Raw genomic sequence first — 16294 nt, forward strand, 5'->3', positions numbered from 1 at the left:
TATATGTGTGGATCAAGATTTAGGGATAAATCTTACGTTTTGGAGGGCATAGCTGTTCTTTTCCTGGAGCTGCATCTCATACCATTTTGTTTGGAGGAGCCAATTTTGCATTGTTTATTCCAGGGGTCCCCAAACCTTTTAAACAGGGGGCCAGTTCACGATCCTTCGGACCGTTGGGGGGCCGGACTATAGTTGGCCACCGAGCAATAATTAATAATACTATTAATAATAACAACAACAATAATAATAAAAAGAGGGTTGGAAGAGACCCTTTGGGTCATTGAGTCCAGCCCCCTTCTGCCTTTGTGCACCAAAAGCACAAGCAAAGCACCCCTGACAGATGGCCACCCAGCCTCAATGTTAACAATAATAATAAAAATAATAAAGAGGGTTGGAAGAGACCCCTTGGGCCATTGAGTGCAATCCCCTTCTGCCTCTGTGCACCAAAAGCACAAGCAAAGCATCCCTGTCAGATGGCCACCCAGCCTCAATATTAATAATAATAATAATAATAATAATAATAATAATAATAATAATAATGGTTGTAAGAGAAGAAGAGACCCCTTGGGTCATTTAGCCCAACCCCCTTCTGCCCTTGTGCTGTGGGGGCCGGATAAATGGCTTTGATGGGCCGCATCGGCACCCGGGCCTTAGTTTGGGGACCCCTGGTTTATTCTTTCCTTCAGGGAAAGGCAACCTCTTGGTGATAGGTGGTATTTCATGGGGTGATTTAATAACATAATATGTTGAGCAGTCTTCAGAAACTGTTGGGGATTGGTGAACATTTGCTCCATGCAATGAGTTATTGAACTGCAACAGCCAGATTTTTGGTGAAATTTCCTCAACCCTGTACTATCGCTGCTCATTTAGGCTGACAATGGGATGGTGCAGTGAATTGTTTCAATTGATCCTTGTCCAAGCTTTAAGATTTGGATATATTCCTGCGTCACTTATTGTTCTTTGGGCCTGACTTGTGTTGCACAGTCCTTTCTCCTCATGACATTTACCCTTGAATCTTGACTTACTCTTTGATCCTCACTACTGGTTTTGTAGCTTTTGGCTCACAGGACTGTTATCCTTGGCCCAACTTTGGTATCCTTGTGATTTGATCCAAGGAGAGGATATGATCCAATAACATGGGGGCAGGTTCATACTGGAACCTCCTGAAGGTGTTCCAAAACTGAAAGCATGGAGAGAACACAGGGGTATGTGTGCCAGCTCTATTCCTTCTGCTACTGAATCCCTCATGTTGACAAGGAAATTCTGAGGAAGGAATATATCCCTCTTTGACAGGCCACAGTCAGCACTGCATGACTGAGAACCCTTTAGGGATGGGATGTTCATTATGGAAGTATCTCCTTATTGTGCTCAATTTTCTAGTAAGCAAGAACCACAAAATCTGTGGCTACTGCCTAGAGTAAAGGCCTTGTGTCCATTCTCTTGCTCCTTACAATATTTAATAAATCAAAATGCACATTTTGAGGTCACTGAATGAAGTGGTGCAGAGGTGGGAATAATCGTAGCATTGAAATATCATGTTGGTTGTTTGTTATGTACTGGATGTTGGGAGAAACGAGAAGGAGGAGACATGGGATTGGTTTTTTTTAAGCAGAAGCAGCCTTATGCTTTTAGTAAGATTTGCTTATGACCTGAATGGAGTGAAAGACAAGTCGGTTTGCATGTCCACCAGCAGCTGTACTTCTCTTATTACTCTTTTCTGTGTGTGTGCCACATTGAACAATCATAACCCTCTCCTGGGAATCAAGCATGTCACCTCTTTCCCTTGCTTTCAGTTGATGGAAATGCATGCTTACTCCAACACATAAAAATGAGGGAGGGATGGTTGCCATTGGAATGTTGGTGAATTTAATAGTTTATTTTAAAACTGAAAGCACAGCACTCCCCTAAAAAGTCTTCTTTAAAAATAAAGGGTCATGGGGAAATAACTGAGTGTGATCCTGGTGACTTGGTTTGCGAGAGATTCTAATGAAAACATTGACCCATGTAATTGATTTTAATGGCAGCTTTGTGCCATCTTCTGTTCTCTGGATATGCGCCAGATGCCATCAGCAGGGCCTCCGGGGACTGAGGGGCATAGAGCAGCAGATGAGTGGTGTCTCTGAAGCCTGGAGTAACTCGGATAGATTAGTTTGGTTGATAAGCACAGAGCACAGCATGCTGCAAAGGCAACTGAGGGTACATCTGACCTTTTTGTTCTCTGTCAGGGTCTAAGGAAAAGTAGCGAGTACAGCAGGAAGAGAAAGACCATCATCCCCCGCTGCGTGCCCAACATGGTGGCTCTGCACAAGTACATCATCTCGGAGGAATCGGTGTTCCTTGTGCTGCACCACGCCGAAGGTTGGTCTGCAGATTCAGATACGTTGCAGAAATGGGGGGGAGTGGGAGAGTGTGTTTGCTGTTCAGTCAATGACCTCCAAATATTAGAGAATTGTCTTTCAGGCTGGAGGACCTGCACAAAACACAGACACAAAGTTCATAAATGCCTGCTCCTGTATGCAGTTGTTACTCCCATGAGTTCTTCATTTTGTGTGGTTGATAGTTTTTCTACTTCATGTTCCAACAAAGCTCTTTTTTTGCCCCTGTGAACATCAAAACAGAGTGCAGGAAGGGGAGATACCTTACTACTTTGACTTCCACAAACAAAACTTTCAATTTTATAGGCAGAATGCTTAGTCATTGTTATTCTTTCAGAAAGGCAACAAAATAGATACTGTGCCGTGGTGGCCACAGACTGGTTGTTCTAATCAAAATTGCACTGTCAGATGGCACCATTAACATCACTAATAATTGTTTGGAAGTACAATTTTCAAGTGAATGCAAACTTCCCTACGAATGAAAAACAGTATTATTATGCGGACCATTGGAGAGGTTTCCTATTGGTTATGCTTACTGGAAGACTTAGTTCCAATAAAATTTTTTGCAAGTTTTGCAGTATATGATGGATCAGAGGTACACTTTATACCTCTGGAATTTGGGTCTGTTTTTCTTCCCTCCATTTTTTGAATGTTCAGCCTGGGAGACCACTCTGCCTAACTCTAAAGCCATTCTTAATTATGAATAATAGCTGCTTTGAATTTAGATACCAATAAAAACATCCCTCATACCCATTCTAAAGCATGTTTCCAAAACTGGACAAGGGTGATTTAAACCAAGCATGTGGGTCCTTTAGATGGTATAACTCATTTCACATTGGATGGCCTAACTGGGATTGACTTTCACTGGAACCCAGCAACAGCTGGGGAGCCACAGGATTCCGTTCCTGAATTTGATTGTAATTTGAAATTAAAGATAGTTTTCAGGAAGACGAAAATAAGGCTACTCGGTTTTTGGAAAATATCCTGGTTCCTGTTATGTAGCTAAAGGTACCTAATATCTAATCAAGATACTTTTAAATTTCACTTTTAAAAAACTACAAGAGCTTTTGTTGAGTCTACAGTCACACAGTTGTTCTGATCTGGGTGTTTTAAGAAAATAGCCAGTGGCACTGCATAGGAGTTCAAAGCAACACCTCACTGTTGTGCCTTCACTGTCTTTAGGAAATTGCTGGTTTGTTCAGGGAACAGGTGGCAAAGAATAATTACCTTTTGATTTCCTCCATCCCAATAACACACGGATTTAACTGCTCTGCACATTTAATTATCTCTTTTGTTTCTGAACAGAATGGAGGGTTTAAATTAAAGTGTTCCTAATATATATATTTTAAAACCATAAAATTGTTTGAAACTGAGGCTCAAAAAAACTATCGGAAAGCTCTTGGTTGCCCTTGGGAAGCTGAGAGTATTAGGAATGCAATGGAGTTTAGATCACTCCTTGTTCATACTGCCCCTCTGCTTAGTATAGCCTCTGAAAATTTGATTTAGTGGACCAACCCCAGCATTTCTCATTTGGACATGGTCTTGTGTACTGTTCACTGTGCTATGTACCAACACTCTCTAGAACAAGCCTTCACAACCTGTGGCCCTCCAGATATTTGGGACTCCATCTCCTGGAAGCCCTAGCCAGCTTGTCCAATGGCCAGGAATTCTGGAAACTGAAGTCCAAAACACCCGGAGGACCATAAGTTGTGCAGACCTGCTCTAGAGTGTAGATTGGACAAGCCTTCTGTAGCAAGTATGTTGCAGGCATGTATTTTTCAACCTGGACCCACAACTTTTGTTTTGTTCCCTAACCCTCAAGCGGATGTGCACCAAGAATGTGTGTTTGTGACCCCTTATACTTGGTATTCTTGGAGGTAGATGAGATAGGAAATTTCATTCATGGTTTCCCTACATGCTCAGACTGCTATGGGTTGAGTAGGAAGATGGTTGGGGTCGGAGTTGAATCTTCTATGACTATGAGTTTTGCTCACACTGATACATTAGGAATCACCATTTTGGCTGGGATACAACTAAAAAATTAGGTATTTTTAATAGTTTCTGAATTAATGGATACAGGATGTATGCTTCCCCAACAATTGAGCATACAGGTGAAAGATGGGATGCTTGTTATATGTTCCTGTTGGAGTAAACCATAGTTCGTTAGAAATTGAATGTTATTTCTGAACCACTCTATGGAACAGAGACAGGTAACTGGTTCAGAGATTCATCAATCTTGCTCCTGAGATAATTTTCTTATTCAGTAAAATATAGCAATAGGGAAGGCGTGGAATCTTGTTGCTTGTTAGTAGGTTTAGTTTGGCAATACCTTTTGGTACTTCTGCTATAGCTGAAGCTAGTATATATGCCAACAGTGGTGGTTTACTGTGATAGTCTTTGCCATCATATTAATAACAGAATATAACTCTGGAAGTATTGGACAATGTTTGGTTTGGTAGGAACAGGCAAGAGTTCTAGTAACAACAGTAGACTAGAAGTCAAAGACATAATTGTGTTAATATCCTTTTGCATAAAGGTATTTTCCTGCCCCACTAATCCCTCCTCTTTTCATAATTGCAGAATGCTGAATTAGTTGCGGAAATGTTAATGACAAGCATTAACTGAGAATATGGATCAGTAGTGAAATTTCTTTCTCTTCCTCTTAAGCATATAAAACATCATAGATTAATCTTGTGGAGTCTCTCTCCCACTCCCCATCTTGGTCACAATATGTTAAATGGCTTGTTAGAAGTGGGAGAATTCATAAAATATCTGTTAGCTTTGTCACAAAGCACTTGGCAAGACGTGATGGAAAGCCAGTCTGAGGCCTCACTACTACTTAGCGGTGTCAGTGCCAGAAATGGTAGAAACAGATGCTTCAAAAAGAGTCTTGAGGGAGGTTGGGGAGGGGAGACTTTGATGGATATCAAAGTTTAAGTGGCTATTGGAAAGTGTCAAATCTTTTTAAGCATAAACAAGCTGGAGTTCATATCAATTTGGAAAGCTCTCAAGAAACTTCAGAATGAAGATGTTTCCTGTTAGCAGGCTGTAATGCTGTAGCAGAACAATGCTTTAGTGGCATTATTTCTTTCCAGTCAAAAGTCTGAAGGGTCAGATGTACTGCCAACCATACATTTTGGACCAAGCATGTAAAACTGGGAAACATGGTTTTCCGCTGGCTTTGACAAGAGATGTGCAACAATCTTTCTAATTTACTCATTTTTGACAGGGCAGTCTCTCTTGACATGTCAAGAGAATCCATCATGTCTGTTAATCATCCCCAAGATTTTTTTTGCCTCTAGCACCATATCGCAGTAGAGTTCTACACTTGATGCAAAAATGTCTCTGCACAAAACTGATACTTTTTTCTTTTTGTAAAGGAAAGCAAGATATGCACACACACAACAAATACTGTATAAATGGCTGATTGATTCAAAAGATGCAAATAATCAATATGATCCTTCTAACTTTAAAAGTCCAAATAGCAAGGTAGCCACCAGCATAACTTAGAATCATAGAATGGTTGCCTCCTGGCCATTCAAGGGCCTCCTGGCCATTCAAGATGCAACCAAATCACTCATAAGAAATGGCCACCCTATCTCTGTCGGGGGTGCTTTGAATGCGATTTCCTGCTTCTTGGCAGAGGGTTGGACTAGATGGCCCATGAGGTCTCTTCCAACTCTACTATTCTATGATTCTATGAAGACTTCCAAAGAATGAGTATCCATAAGCCTACAAGACCATCTGATTTCATAGTTGTACAGTTCATACAATCAAGAAGTTCTTCCTAATTGGGTTTAGCTATTCAAAGAAAGAAAGGAGATCCTACCTAAACACTAGGAATATATGATAACAAGAACTGTTTGATAGTAGAACATGCTGCCTCAGAGTGTTTTGGAGACTCATTCTTTGTAATCTGATAGTCATCTGTCAGAAGTGCTTTGGATTGTGTATTCCTGCATGGCAAGGCATGGTTCTTGTGGTATTTTCTGACTCTGATGCTATTATTCTGATTTGCACAATTTTATAATTTGTGCAAAGATCTTTCTTCAAAACCCAAAATCTGTCTTGAGATCAGTAGAAAATATCTTGCCATCTTTCAAATGAGTAGAAAAGGAAATACAATTTCAGAGCTCAAGAGAAGTAAGGATTTACAACCCTATCTTTCCCATACCCTTTCTCAATGTTTTTATCTTGGAGGATCTGTGGATATACTTTTCAGGTCTAAGGGAACTCCTGCATTAAAATCATTTTACCTATACCTTAAAAAGTTTATTTTTTAAAAAATCACATCTCTAGAAACCTCTTACAGAAGCCTAGTGTTCCAGGGAATCCTGGATGAGAAACCCTGCTCTATAGCATGATATGTAGATATGAGCACGTTTGGCCCTAATCTGAATTGAAATTGGTGGTAAGATTGCACTAAAGTTTCCATCACATGGCTACAAAATATTTTCTTCTCCTTATAAAAAGCAGCCATGTTTGATTCTAAATTGGACAACAGTTGCACCATGAAACAGGGCTTCCACTCATTTCTATGTGGTATTTTTTCAGCTTGAGGTTTGAAGTCACCTCCTCTTGAGGACCATGAGCAACTTCAGGAACACTTCTGAAAATAACTTAGGGGAAGTACTCCTGCTGTCCTTATCAGACCTCTGTCCCCCTCCAGTATTTCTGTTCCTAAACCTCTGGTACACAGTAGAATATTTTGTTGCAGATCTCAATTGTAGTTTGGCAAATTGATTAGGACAAGCCTGGTGAACCTGCGCTTTTCCAGATGTTGCTAGAGAACAGCTCCCATAATCCTAAAAGGTAGCCATTCTGGCTGAGGTTGAAAAGAGCTGGATTCCATCAACATTTGGAGATTCCCGAATTAGTCTTATAAAATATTCTGTGCATGTCTTAATTCATTGCTAATGTAGTCCTACATAAATCTGACCAGTAAGAGGGAAGGCTGAAAACTTCTGGAAACTCCTTTGAAGCAATTGATTCCCCCACCTCCATAATTTTACATAATAATGGACAGCCAATAGTGTATTAGATTTGGGTAATGCATTTACGTGATCTTATCTGTCGCAGTGCAAGATGGGAAAGATTATTAGTGTGTCATTTGTAAAGACATAATTATATATCCAGATGGAAATATTGCTCTTCTGTGACCTAGATTGGGCTTTTTGAAAAAGAAAAGGAGGGGGAAAAGGGAATGGAATTGTTTATTCTTTTTCCTTTTAATGTGCACATCTATTAAAAAGATTTTAATATTTCTATTGTGATCCTTTCTCAAAATATTTATAGATAGGTAGGGCTTTGTTCCAAGGAAGTTAATTCTTTGAACCAAATGGAATCAAAATAGAATATGTGATTTTCCTTCATTTTTATTGTTAACTTTTACAAGCAGTTGTGTAGAATCTTTCTTAAATTTTCAGAGTCCATTGATAAAATAATGACAGCTTTCAGGAAGCACGTGCCTCTAAGAGCTTAGAGTTGAATTTGTAATAGTGACAATTATTTATAAAGCACAGTAAGTGGACATTGCATTTCATTGAACAAACACAGATATCTTCCTTTTGAAGTTTAAAATAAAGGGTCCCCCAAAAATGTATGCATCCTTAACAGCTTGCAATTCTGGACTTTTTTTTTTTAAATCTCAACCCCAAAAGGACCAAAGATTCCAATATTAGAAAAATACAGTGAAATTACAAAAGAAATTTTAAGTGAGGTTTGCAACTCTGTTCTTTGGCTGCACAGGGATAACAATTTGATCCCCTTACATAAAATTGTAATTTAAGATGGAATTTGTAACTGACTTAATCACCACTATGACATTTATTCTTCAATTTAAATGTATTTTACTAAGCCTTCAAAAAAGCACCATAGCTACTATTAGCGGTTAAAGGGTACCTACATTTTTGGACCACCCTGCTTTTAGCTAGATACAAGGAAATGCTCCTTGTTTTTGTTGGGTATGAGTTACCTTGGAAAGGATCCTAGTTCAAAGTTTGTCCTCCACATCCACAGATTTTACATCCATTGATTCAGTCATCCACAGCTTGAAAATATTCTAGAAAGAAAACTCAATTTTGAAATTATATATAATGGACACCATTTTACACGATTGTGTATAATGAGACTTGAGCTTTCATGGATTTAAGTATTCACAGGGAATCCTGGAATCAAACCTCAGCAATTAAGGGATTTTCTTAACAGTCAGAGTTTTGTGTTCACTTTTGGTACTCCAATTTGGGCAAATTTTGAAAAAAAATGTGTACTGTTTCACACCATGTTGATATGTGCAGATTCTAGTCTGTGATTGTGTTCTGGTTCATATGTGTTTGATATTTTTTTAAACATTTTAATTAAAATATGCTGAACTAATTTCTAATCGGATTCTCCTTAAGAGAAGATTTCAAAATTTAAAATATAATAAGCATGTCTATCTGCTCAAAATATCTTCAGATTTTTTATTTTTAATTGTAATTGATTACAATAAATGTTCCCTATACTCTTCTAATATGAGATTAAATAAAAACTATTTTTGCTTGTATAAAGCAAAACATAAGATAGGCCTAAATTAAAACAGCAATAAATTGTCTTATATTCTGGAGACTGATGAAATATAAAGCTAATGCAGATGTGGTGTTAGTTCATCATTAACTAGGGTTAAGGGATAAGAAACAGACTGTAGTAAAATATCTTCCTTTGTTGTAACATGTCTAACATGCAAATCCTTCTCTTTCTCTTGCTGTTAGTATTGCATGGAGTATAACTAATCTTGGTGGTTTTCTTTTCTTTGTTGTAGGAGGCAAACTTTGGTCTTATATCAGTAAGTTTTTGAACAGGAGCCCTGAAGAAAGCTTTGAAGTCCCTCCATCTAGAAGATCCAGCTCTACTAAAATACATTTGCATCAGGCAACCCCTAGTCCTGAAGATGGTAGAGTTAGTATGGATTCTAGAGGAAGCATTGATGGGAGCATGCTGAAGGTTTTACCATTGAAGACCAGTCTCAGTCCAAGTTCTCATGATGGTAGTAGTAACCATGAAGATGGCCAGGAAAGTTCTCCCAGGTGGATTGATTCTGGGTCCAGTTCAGAGGAAGAATGCACTACAAGTTACTTAACATTATGCAATGAATATGGTCAAGAAAAGGTTGATCCTGGCTCCTTAAATGAGGAGTCCGTTATGAAAGCAGGTGATGGCATTCCCAAAGAGCCAGAAGGCAACCAGGCACATGGTGTTGTTGTTAGTGGGAATTTGGGATCAGCATTCACATCTCAGGAAGTAAACATTTTCGCTGATGATGCTGATCCAGAAAGAGCTAGTCCTACTAGGATATCAGAATCGCTAAGTAAATCTAAGAACAGCCCCATGGAATTATTCAGAATTGACAGCAAAGACAGTACCACTGAACTTCTGGGGCTTGATTTTGGAGATAAGCTTTACAGTTTAAAATCAGAATCGTTAAAACAGTATTTGTTCATGCCAGATCGCGATAAGGGCCTTGATGCCATAGAAAACAAATTGGGCCCTGCATGTCAGGATACGATCAGCAGAGGTTCAAACGATTCTGTGCCAGTGATCTCTTTTAAGGATGTAGCCTTTGATGATGTCAGTAGTGTGGATGAAGGAAGACCTGATCTTCTGGTGAATCTTCCAGGCATAATGGAGCCAGTGAAAGAAGCTACATTGGATGGTCCTGCCAAGCAGATGGAGCAGAATGGAGATGTTTTGGACAGCAAACTTTTGGAAACCCCAGATGTCTTGCAGCTGAACAAAAGTGCAGAGCCAAGTACAGTGCCTGAGCAAAAGGTAGACCATTTGACTGGAGAAGCAAGAGAGAAGCGTAATGACAACCAGAAAGTAATCAGGACATTCCACATGGCTGCTAGTGATCCACCTGGTAGTGGTGACAGGACTCCTTTTCCAGGGCCTGGAACAGGAGCATCTTCATCATTAGATACATTCAACAGGGAAGACAACTGGTTGATGCAAGCGGGAGCTAAAGAATATAAGACTGATATAAACAATGAAGCTGTGCTGCTGTTTTCTGATCATATGGATGACTTAAGGAAAGAGGGAACGGTCTCATCTTTGTTGCAAAAAGCAGAAAGCAAACAGTCAGATGTCGGGGTCAGAGGAGAGAGTGAAATACACCAAATTTTTCAAGACCTCGATGAGAGATTAGCACTAACCTCCAGGTTTTACCTCCCAGAGGACTGTGTTCAAAGATGGGCAGCTGAAATGGTTGTAGCCCTTGATGCCTTGCATCGAGAAGGAATTGTGTGCCGTGATTTGAACCCAAACAACATCTTATTGAATGATCGAGGTCAGGAACTTCTGCAAATGCATTTCTTTTTATTCGCTGTTGCTTCCAATTAACTGAGTAGGCGTTTTATCTTGTAATTAGTATCTTCATTTCCTGTCTAGAGCTTCATTATCAGTGCAGCAAATTCACCCCCAGTAATAGCTTCTAGTACTTAATGATGCCATTATTCTTAATGATACTGTTTTTAGCTACAAAAGGAGTAATTACAGTTCACTTCTGCAGAAAATGGAAGGGAAAAATGTTTTGATTTCTCCTGTCGTTTTGTTTTTAGGACACATTCAGCTAACGTATTTTAGCAGGTGGAGTGAGGTTGAAGATTCCTGTGACAACGATGCCATAGAGAGAATGTACTGTGCCCCAGGTTAGAGCAATCACCTCAAATGTTTCACTTGGAAAACAGATTAGCAGCTTTCATTTTCCCATGGAGCTTTCATCCCATCCCACCCTCTGTTCCTTGGGAATACAAGCTGTTCAATATCTGCTGGCATTTTTAATTTTTTTAATGTTTAAAATGTTATGTTAGAATTTGACATGGTGATAGCAAAGCAAAGCATTAGCAAGAGAATCATGCTATGAATGTTAGATTTGACATGTATGCAGAATGTTACTGAGAACTTTTTAAATTAAGAGGATATATGTTCTGTGTGTTGGCAATGGAAATTAATGTTGGTCAAAAGGTAGTGCAACCCCTATTTCCATTGGGAATGTATTCCTGGGCTTCGCATGGACACGCAAAACTGAATAACACAAACCATAATGAAATCTATGACTTTTGGTCCAACAAAACCATAGAGTTTTGCCGGTAGACCTAAAAATGCTTAGAAAGTACAGTTTTATTGGGCATATATAAATGAAACTACAAGTTACTGGTCCTATGGATATATGGTTTGTACTGTATATCACATGTGAGGTAGGATCCATAGGGCATTCAGATAAATGCTCTTGTGTAGATCTAGAATGCATCCATATACAGAAATACAAGGAATGTGTAGACAAAGAAGCACTGGAACAATACCACATTTCCACATGTGCATATTCTAAAAACAGTGGGTTGAATCTAGACTTAAGTTTAGGTAAACAGATTAATCATGTAAGAAGTAGAAGTACTGTCATCCCCTTGATAACTTCTGTTGCTCTTCTTATGTTTAAATAGGAGATCCTCCTCTATCTGTGGAGGCTTACATGGTCTTGAATGCAGTATTCATCATCATGCAGAAAGCATCCATAGAGAGAGGCTCTTCAGACCATCACTCTTCATTTGAGGAGAACAATAAAAACTGGGATGCAGAGGATCTAGTGCACTTATATCTCTTTAGAGTGCATCAAATAGGGTGAAGTACAACATGAAACAAAACTGTGTAGATGAGTTAAGCCTATTGGGCTTCAGAAAAGAAAGTTTAATGAATGATGCTGTGGGAGAATCAGGGAATTTATTTATTTATTATGGAAGTATTTTATACTTTCTGTTTCTGCGGTTCACACTAGGCTGGGTTGGGGATCTCTAATAATTTGTATGTTCCTTTTTACAAAAGGTTCCTGTTGAACTTCATCTCTCTGAACTAATTTTCTGTGCTCAGGGAATACTAACATTCAGCCATATGACTTTACCCCTGCAATTTGATTTTGTGCACTTTAGATAAAAATTTAGCATCTCAGGTAATATTAAGGCCAATACTATGTCCAGTATAAATATTCTCTGCTGGGGACACGTGCAAGTTCCCTTAGAAATATTCTAAGCAAGAACTCTGAATATTACAGAGCCTGAACGGCAATGGGAGGAGAAGGAGGCGGCGCCATGTTCCCCTGCCTCTTTCTTCCCTCCCTCCCTCTTTCTACTTCCTTCCTAAGGAGTAGCCTAGTGTCCCTACTTCGTGGATTTTCACTTATCACGGGTGGTCCTGGAACGTAATCCCTGCAATAAGTGAGGGAACACTATACTAGGAAAATTAAGATTTTTCATTGTATGGACTTGTCCATTTCTTTTATTAATAGGCAAATTAAAATGTCATTTTCTTTCAGATTTCTCATAAGTTTTGTTATTCAGATCTTCAGAAAAATAAAATAAACTGTACTTTAGGATAAAATATGATTAGGAATCTGAAAATATATTCACTAATTCATATATACATACAGTTTGTTCTTTAAATTGTCCCTACAGATAGATACAAAAATAGGATCAAATTAATTCATGAATGGATACATGTACATCTCATGCAAACCTGAAGTATATTCATCCCACTACTCCTTATTCCCCACCTCTGATTTACTTGTTTATTTTGGGCTAATTATTAGTTGTTAACTTATAACCTTGATTGTTGCCTTTAGTTTTGTTACAATGTTATTATCATGTGTTCATTATTTATTCAGCCTTTAGCCATGAACTTGCATAAAAATAAATGGCACAACAGTAGTAGATCTAGTCATTATGCCTTTCTTGTTGTATAAATGCGCAAACTTGAGTACTTCAAATTAATATGGATACAGTTATAAAATGAATAGAAATTAGTAGAATGAGTATAAAATCAGTGCTAACTGGATAGACTATCAAGTAATCAAAAATGAGATCAAGCTCATTCCAAAGCTGCATATAACAAAGAAAAGCAATATACTCTTCCTTTCTTTACAATCAGATCCATATAAATAGAATATTTTACCCAGCACTGGATTCAGGGATGGGCAATATGTAACCCATGTACATTGTATGTTCCTCACCCAATTTCTCCTTTGTGGAGGCAACAGATTTGTTGGAAACTATTGGGAGGATGGGGAAGTCAGTAGAACTCTTCATCCCCAGGAATTATACAATTGAGTGTTCTGCAAACAAACCTCAAGGTGACACTTGGCCAAATCAGGTACTCCAGAACATGACCTTTAAGAACCAGACAGACTCATACAAATAAAGACGATCTTTCAGATATTTTGATTTCAATACAGTCACTTCAGAGCCACCTGAAGTTTCTAAACATGTTTTACACAACCCCCACATAAAGCACACTGCAGTAATCTTAGATTATATCAGAAAGATTTTGTGAAATGGGAGTGGTGGGACTTTAAGGCCAAGGCCACTAGAATCCTGGTTCCAACCCTTTTATGAACTACAGAGGGGTGGGCCTTTGTCTATCAGGGATTTTAACAAACCTGATACATATAACGAAACACCCTTCATTGTATTTCTTCTGCAGGAAGTTAATACATGTTGTCCAGATCTCAAGCCACATACACCTATATTCACTGGGACTGCTCAACCCTGATATGCATGTTCATATGTGTATGCTCTGTTTCCCATCTCTACATTTTTGTACTGGCTTCCTAATATTGAAGCAAGTGTCCTTTAGAAGTGTAACCCTCTAAAACAATGGTTATGAAACTTTGGTCATCTAGGTGTTTTGGACTTTGGCTTCCAGAATTCCTGACCATTGGACAAGCTGGTTGGGGCCCTTTGGAGTTGAAGACCAAAACCACTGGAGGACAAATGTTTGGGAATCATTGTTCTAAAAGTTTGTCAGGATGAAGCTTCCTGTTGTGAATTTGTGTCCTTTTGAAGTAAATACAGAAAATAGGGAAAGCATATCTCCCCTGTCCTTCAGGCAAAGTCTCTCATAGTGGGTCCACAATCTAAATAAGATGGAACACACAAGGAAAAGAGGATGGCAGTGATGGGAGAATTAAATCCAGAGGATGCTGGCTGCTCTTCTCTCCCTTGGAGGCCAAATCAATGGCAGTTGGAATATGGAAGAAAGGCTTCTTACCAACCATTGGGGACAAGGCTTGGTGGATAGCTGGGTGCTCTTCTCTCCTCCTCAGGCCAGAACAATTGGAATTGTACCATTGTTTCAAGGCATTGTGAGAAGTTATGCATGACTCTAAGCCAGTATTACCTAAACTCTGGTCTTCCAGGTGTTTAGGACTTTAGCTCCCAGAACACCTGGTCATTGGCCAAGGCAGCTGAGGCTTCTGTGAACTTAAGTTAAGAACACCTTGAGGACTACTATTTGGGAATCATTGCTGCAGCAATGCTTAGAACTCTTGTTTTCTTGCTATTGTCTTTCGGGGATCCAGTGTTGTTGGTAAGGACCTACCAGAGAACATTTTATTGAGGTCTGTCTCAGATCTGGAGCCCACCCCAATTGTGTGTGTGTGCGTGTGTGTGTGTATTTGTGTATATTTGTGTGTATGTGTATATATGTATGTATATGGAGTGGAACTATCGTAAATACAGGCCTTTGTTGACTTACCTGATTTTTGATACTACATAGTTGTTGCATCTCCATACCATTTTAACTACCATGGCTGCAGTCAAACTTCCTGAGAATTGGAGTTTGATGTCTTGTTAGAGTTCTCTTACAGAGAATTCTAAACACCTCACAAAGGATTCCAAGGGATGAAACCATGGAAAGTTAAGTGCTATCAAATTGTTATGATTGTGTAATCTCATGAAGTTTCTCTGCTTCCAGGCCGTTACTAGCTAAGACATAATGGGAGAACACAAACAGATGCAGCATCACATAATTTCGTTGCTGCACATAACAAGGGAGAAGGGTTTCAACATGGGCTTGTCTCTTTTAGTAGCAATCGCCCTGTATTCTTTACCAGACATCATTTCACCCTCAAATGACTTGGCCATATTTGTAGCTAAGGGGGATGTTTTGGGCGTAATTGTGCCTAATTTATATCAAGTGGTTTTAACAACAGAGTTCTCTGTCAAATTATATACAGATGGAAAAGTAAGGGTGAATGTGGATTCACTGTCTATTCCACAGATGAGGAATGTGTAACCTCCTGATGCTGTTGGTACTGCAACTCCCATTATCCCTTTTCATTGGGAGTGCTGTCTAGATTTTTGAGATCTGCAGTCCAACATGTATAGGGTCACATTTTAACCTATTCCAAGGGCTCTTTGGTTTCATCTTACAGTGACTTTCCAATATACGAAAATATGATTTGGCCTCTCCATTTGCCGAAGAAAGGAGCAAGGTCATCCTTATGCTTAACAAGTGGCCCATGGATCATCAGAAGATAGAAAAAGTTGGGCCCCATGTCATTTCTCTCCCAACTCTGTGCCAATTTGGGGGAATGTACAAAAATCACATGTTTTATTTCTTCATTGAAACCAGGCAGTTTCATGCAACATGTTGGGAAAGCCACAGTCCTTTCCATATTGCATTAGTCAGGCTGCAAGGAAAGTGCTCATATTATACAATCTTCTGCTGCAATGAAATATACATACAGATTGTGAGATTGGAGGCAGTGGCAGGTTTGTCAGGACTGACCTTGTCCCTCAGCTATATTGATACACAATGTACCAGTCCAGTCATAAGCTTGTTCTTGTTCGATGGCCATGGCAACTTTGTGCCACCCAGTCCAGCTTTCAGTTGCATGCAGAAGCATTTACTTAGAATAGGCAAAAACACATCAACAGAATGTGCCTCTATATTTAGCCCAAGATGTGATTGCAGATGACTTTGATGTTCTTAAAAAATATCAGATGCACACAAAGATGGCTGAAGGAATGTAAGGAATCACAACCCAAAAAGTGAAATTTTGACATTTTAGGTTGACCTTTGGGTAGAAACAGAATGCTGGATGAGATTGAGCA

The 16294-nt window shown here is 39.1% G+C and overlaps 1 protein-coding gene across 3 annotated transcripts in view; it reads left to right on the top strand.

Moving 5' to 3' along the window:
• Nucleotides 1–16294, top strand: part of rps6kc1 (ribosomal protein S6 kinase C1) — a 143755-nt gene that overhangs the window by 108413 nt on the left and 19048 nt on the right. For all 3 annotated transcript variants that reach the window (XM_008125839.3, XM_016990665.2, XM_062971954.1), the window contains 3 exons: nt 2226–2358; nt 9175–10698; nt 10970–11059. In XM_008125839.3, coding sequence (XP_008124046.1) covers nt 2226–2358; nt 9175–10698; nt 10970–11059 — 1747 coding nt within the window. The remainder of the gene's footprint in view (nt 1–2225; nt 2359–9174; nt 10699–10969; nt 11060–16294) is intronic.

The sequence above is a fragment of the Anolis carolinensis genome, chromosome 1 (assembly GCF_035594765.1).
Source record: "Anolis carolinensis isolate JA03-04 chromosome 1, rAnoCar3.1.pri, whole genome shotgun sequence".
Lineage (NCBI taxonomy): Eukaryota > Metazoa > Chordata > Lepidosauria > Squamata > Dactyloidae > Anolis > Anolis carolinensis.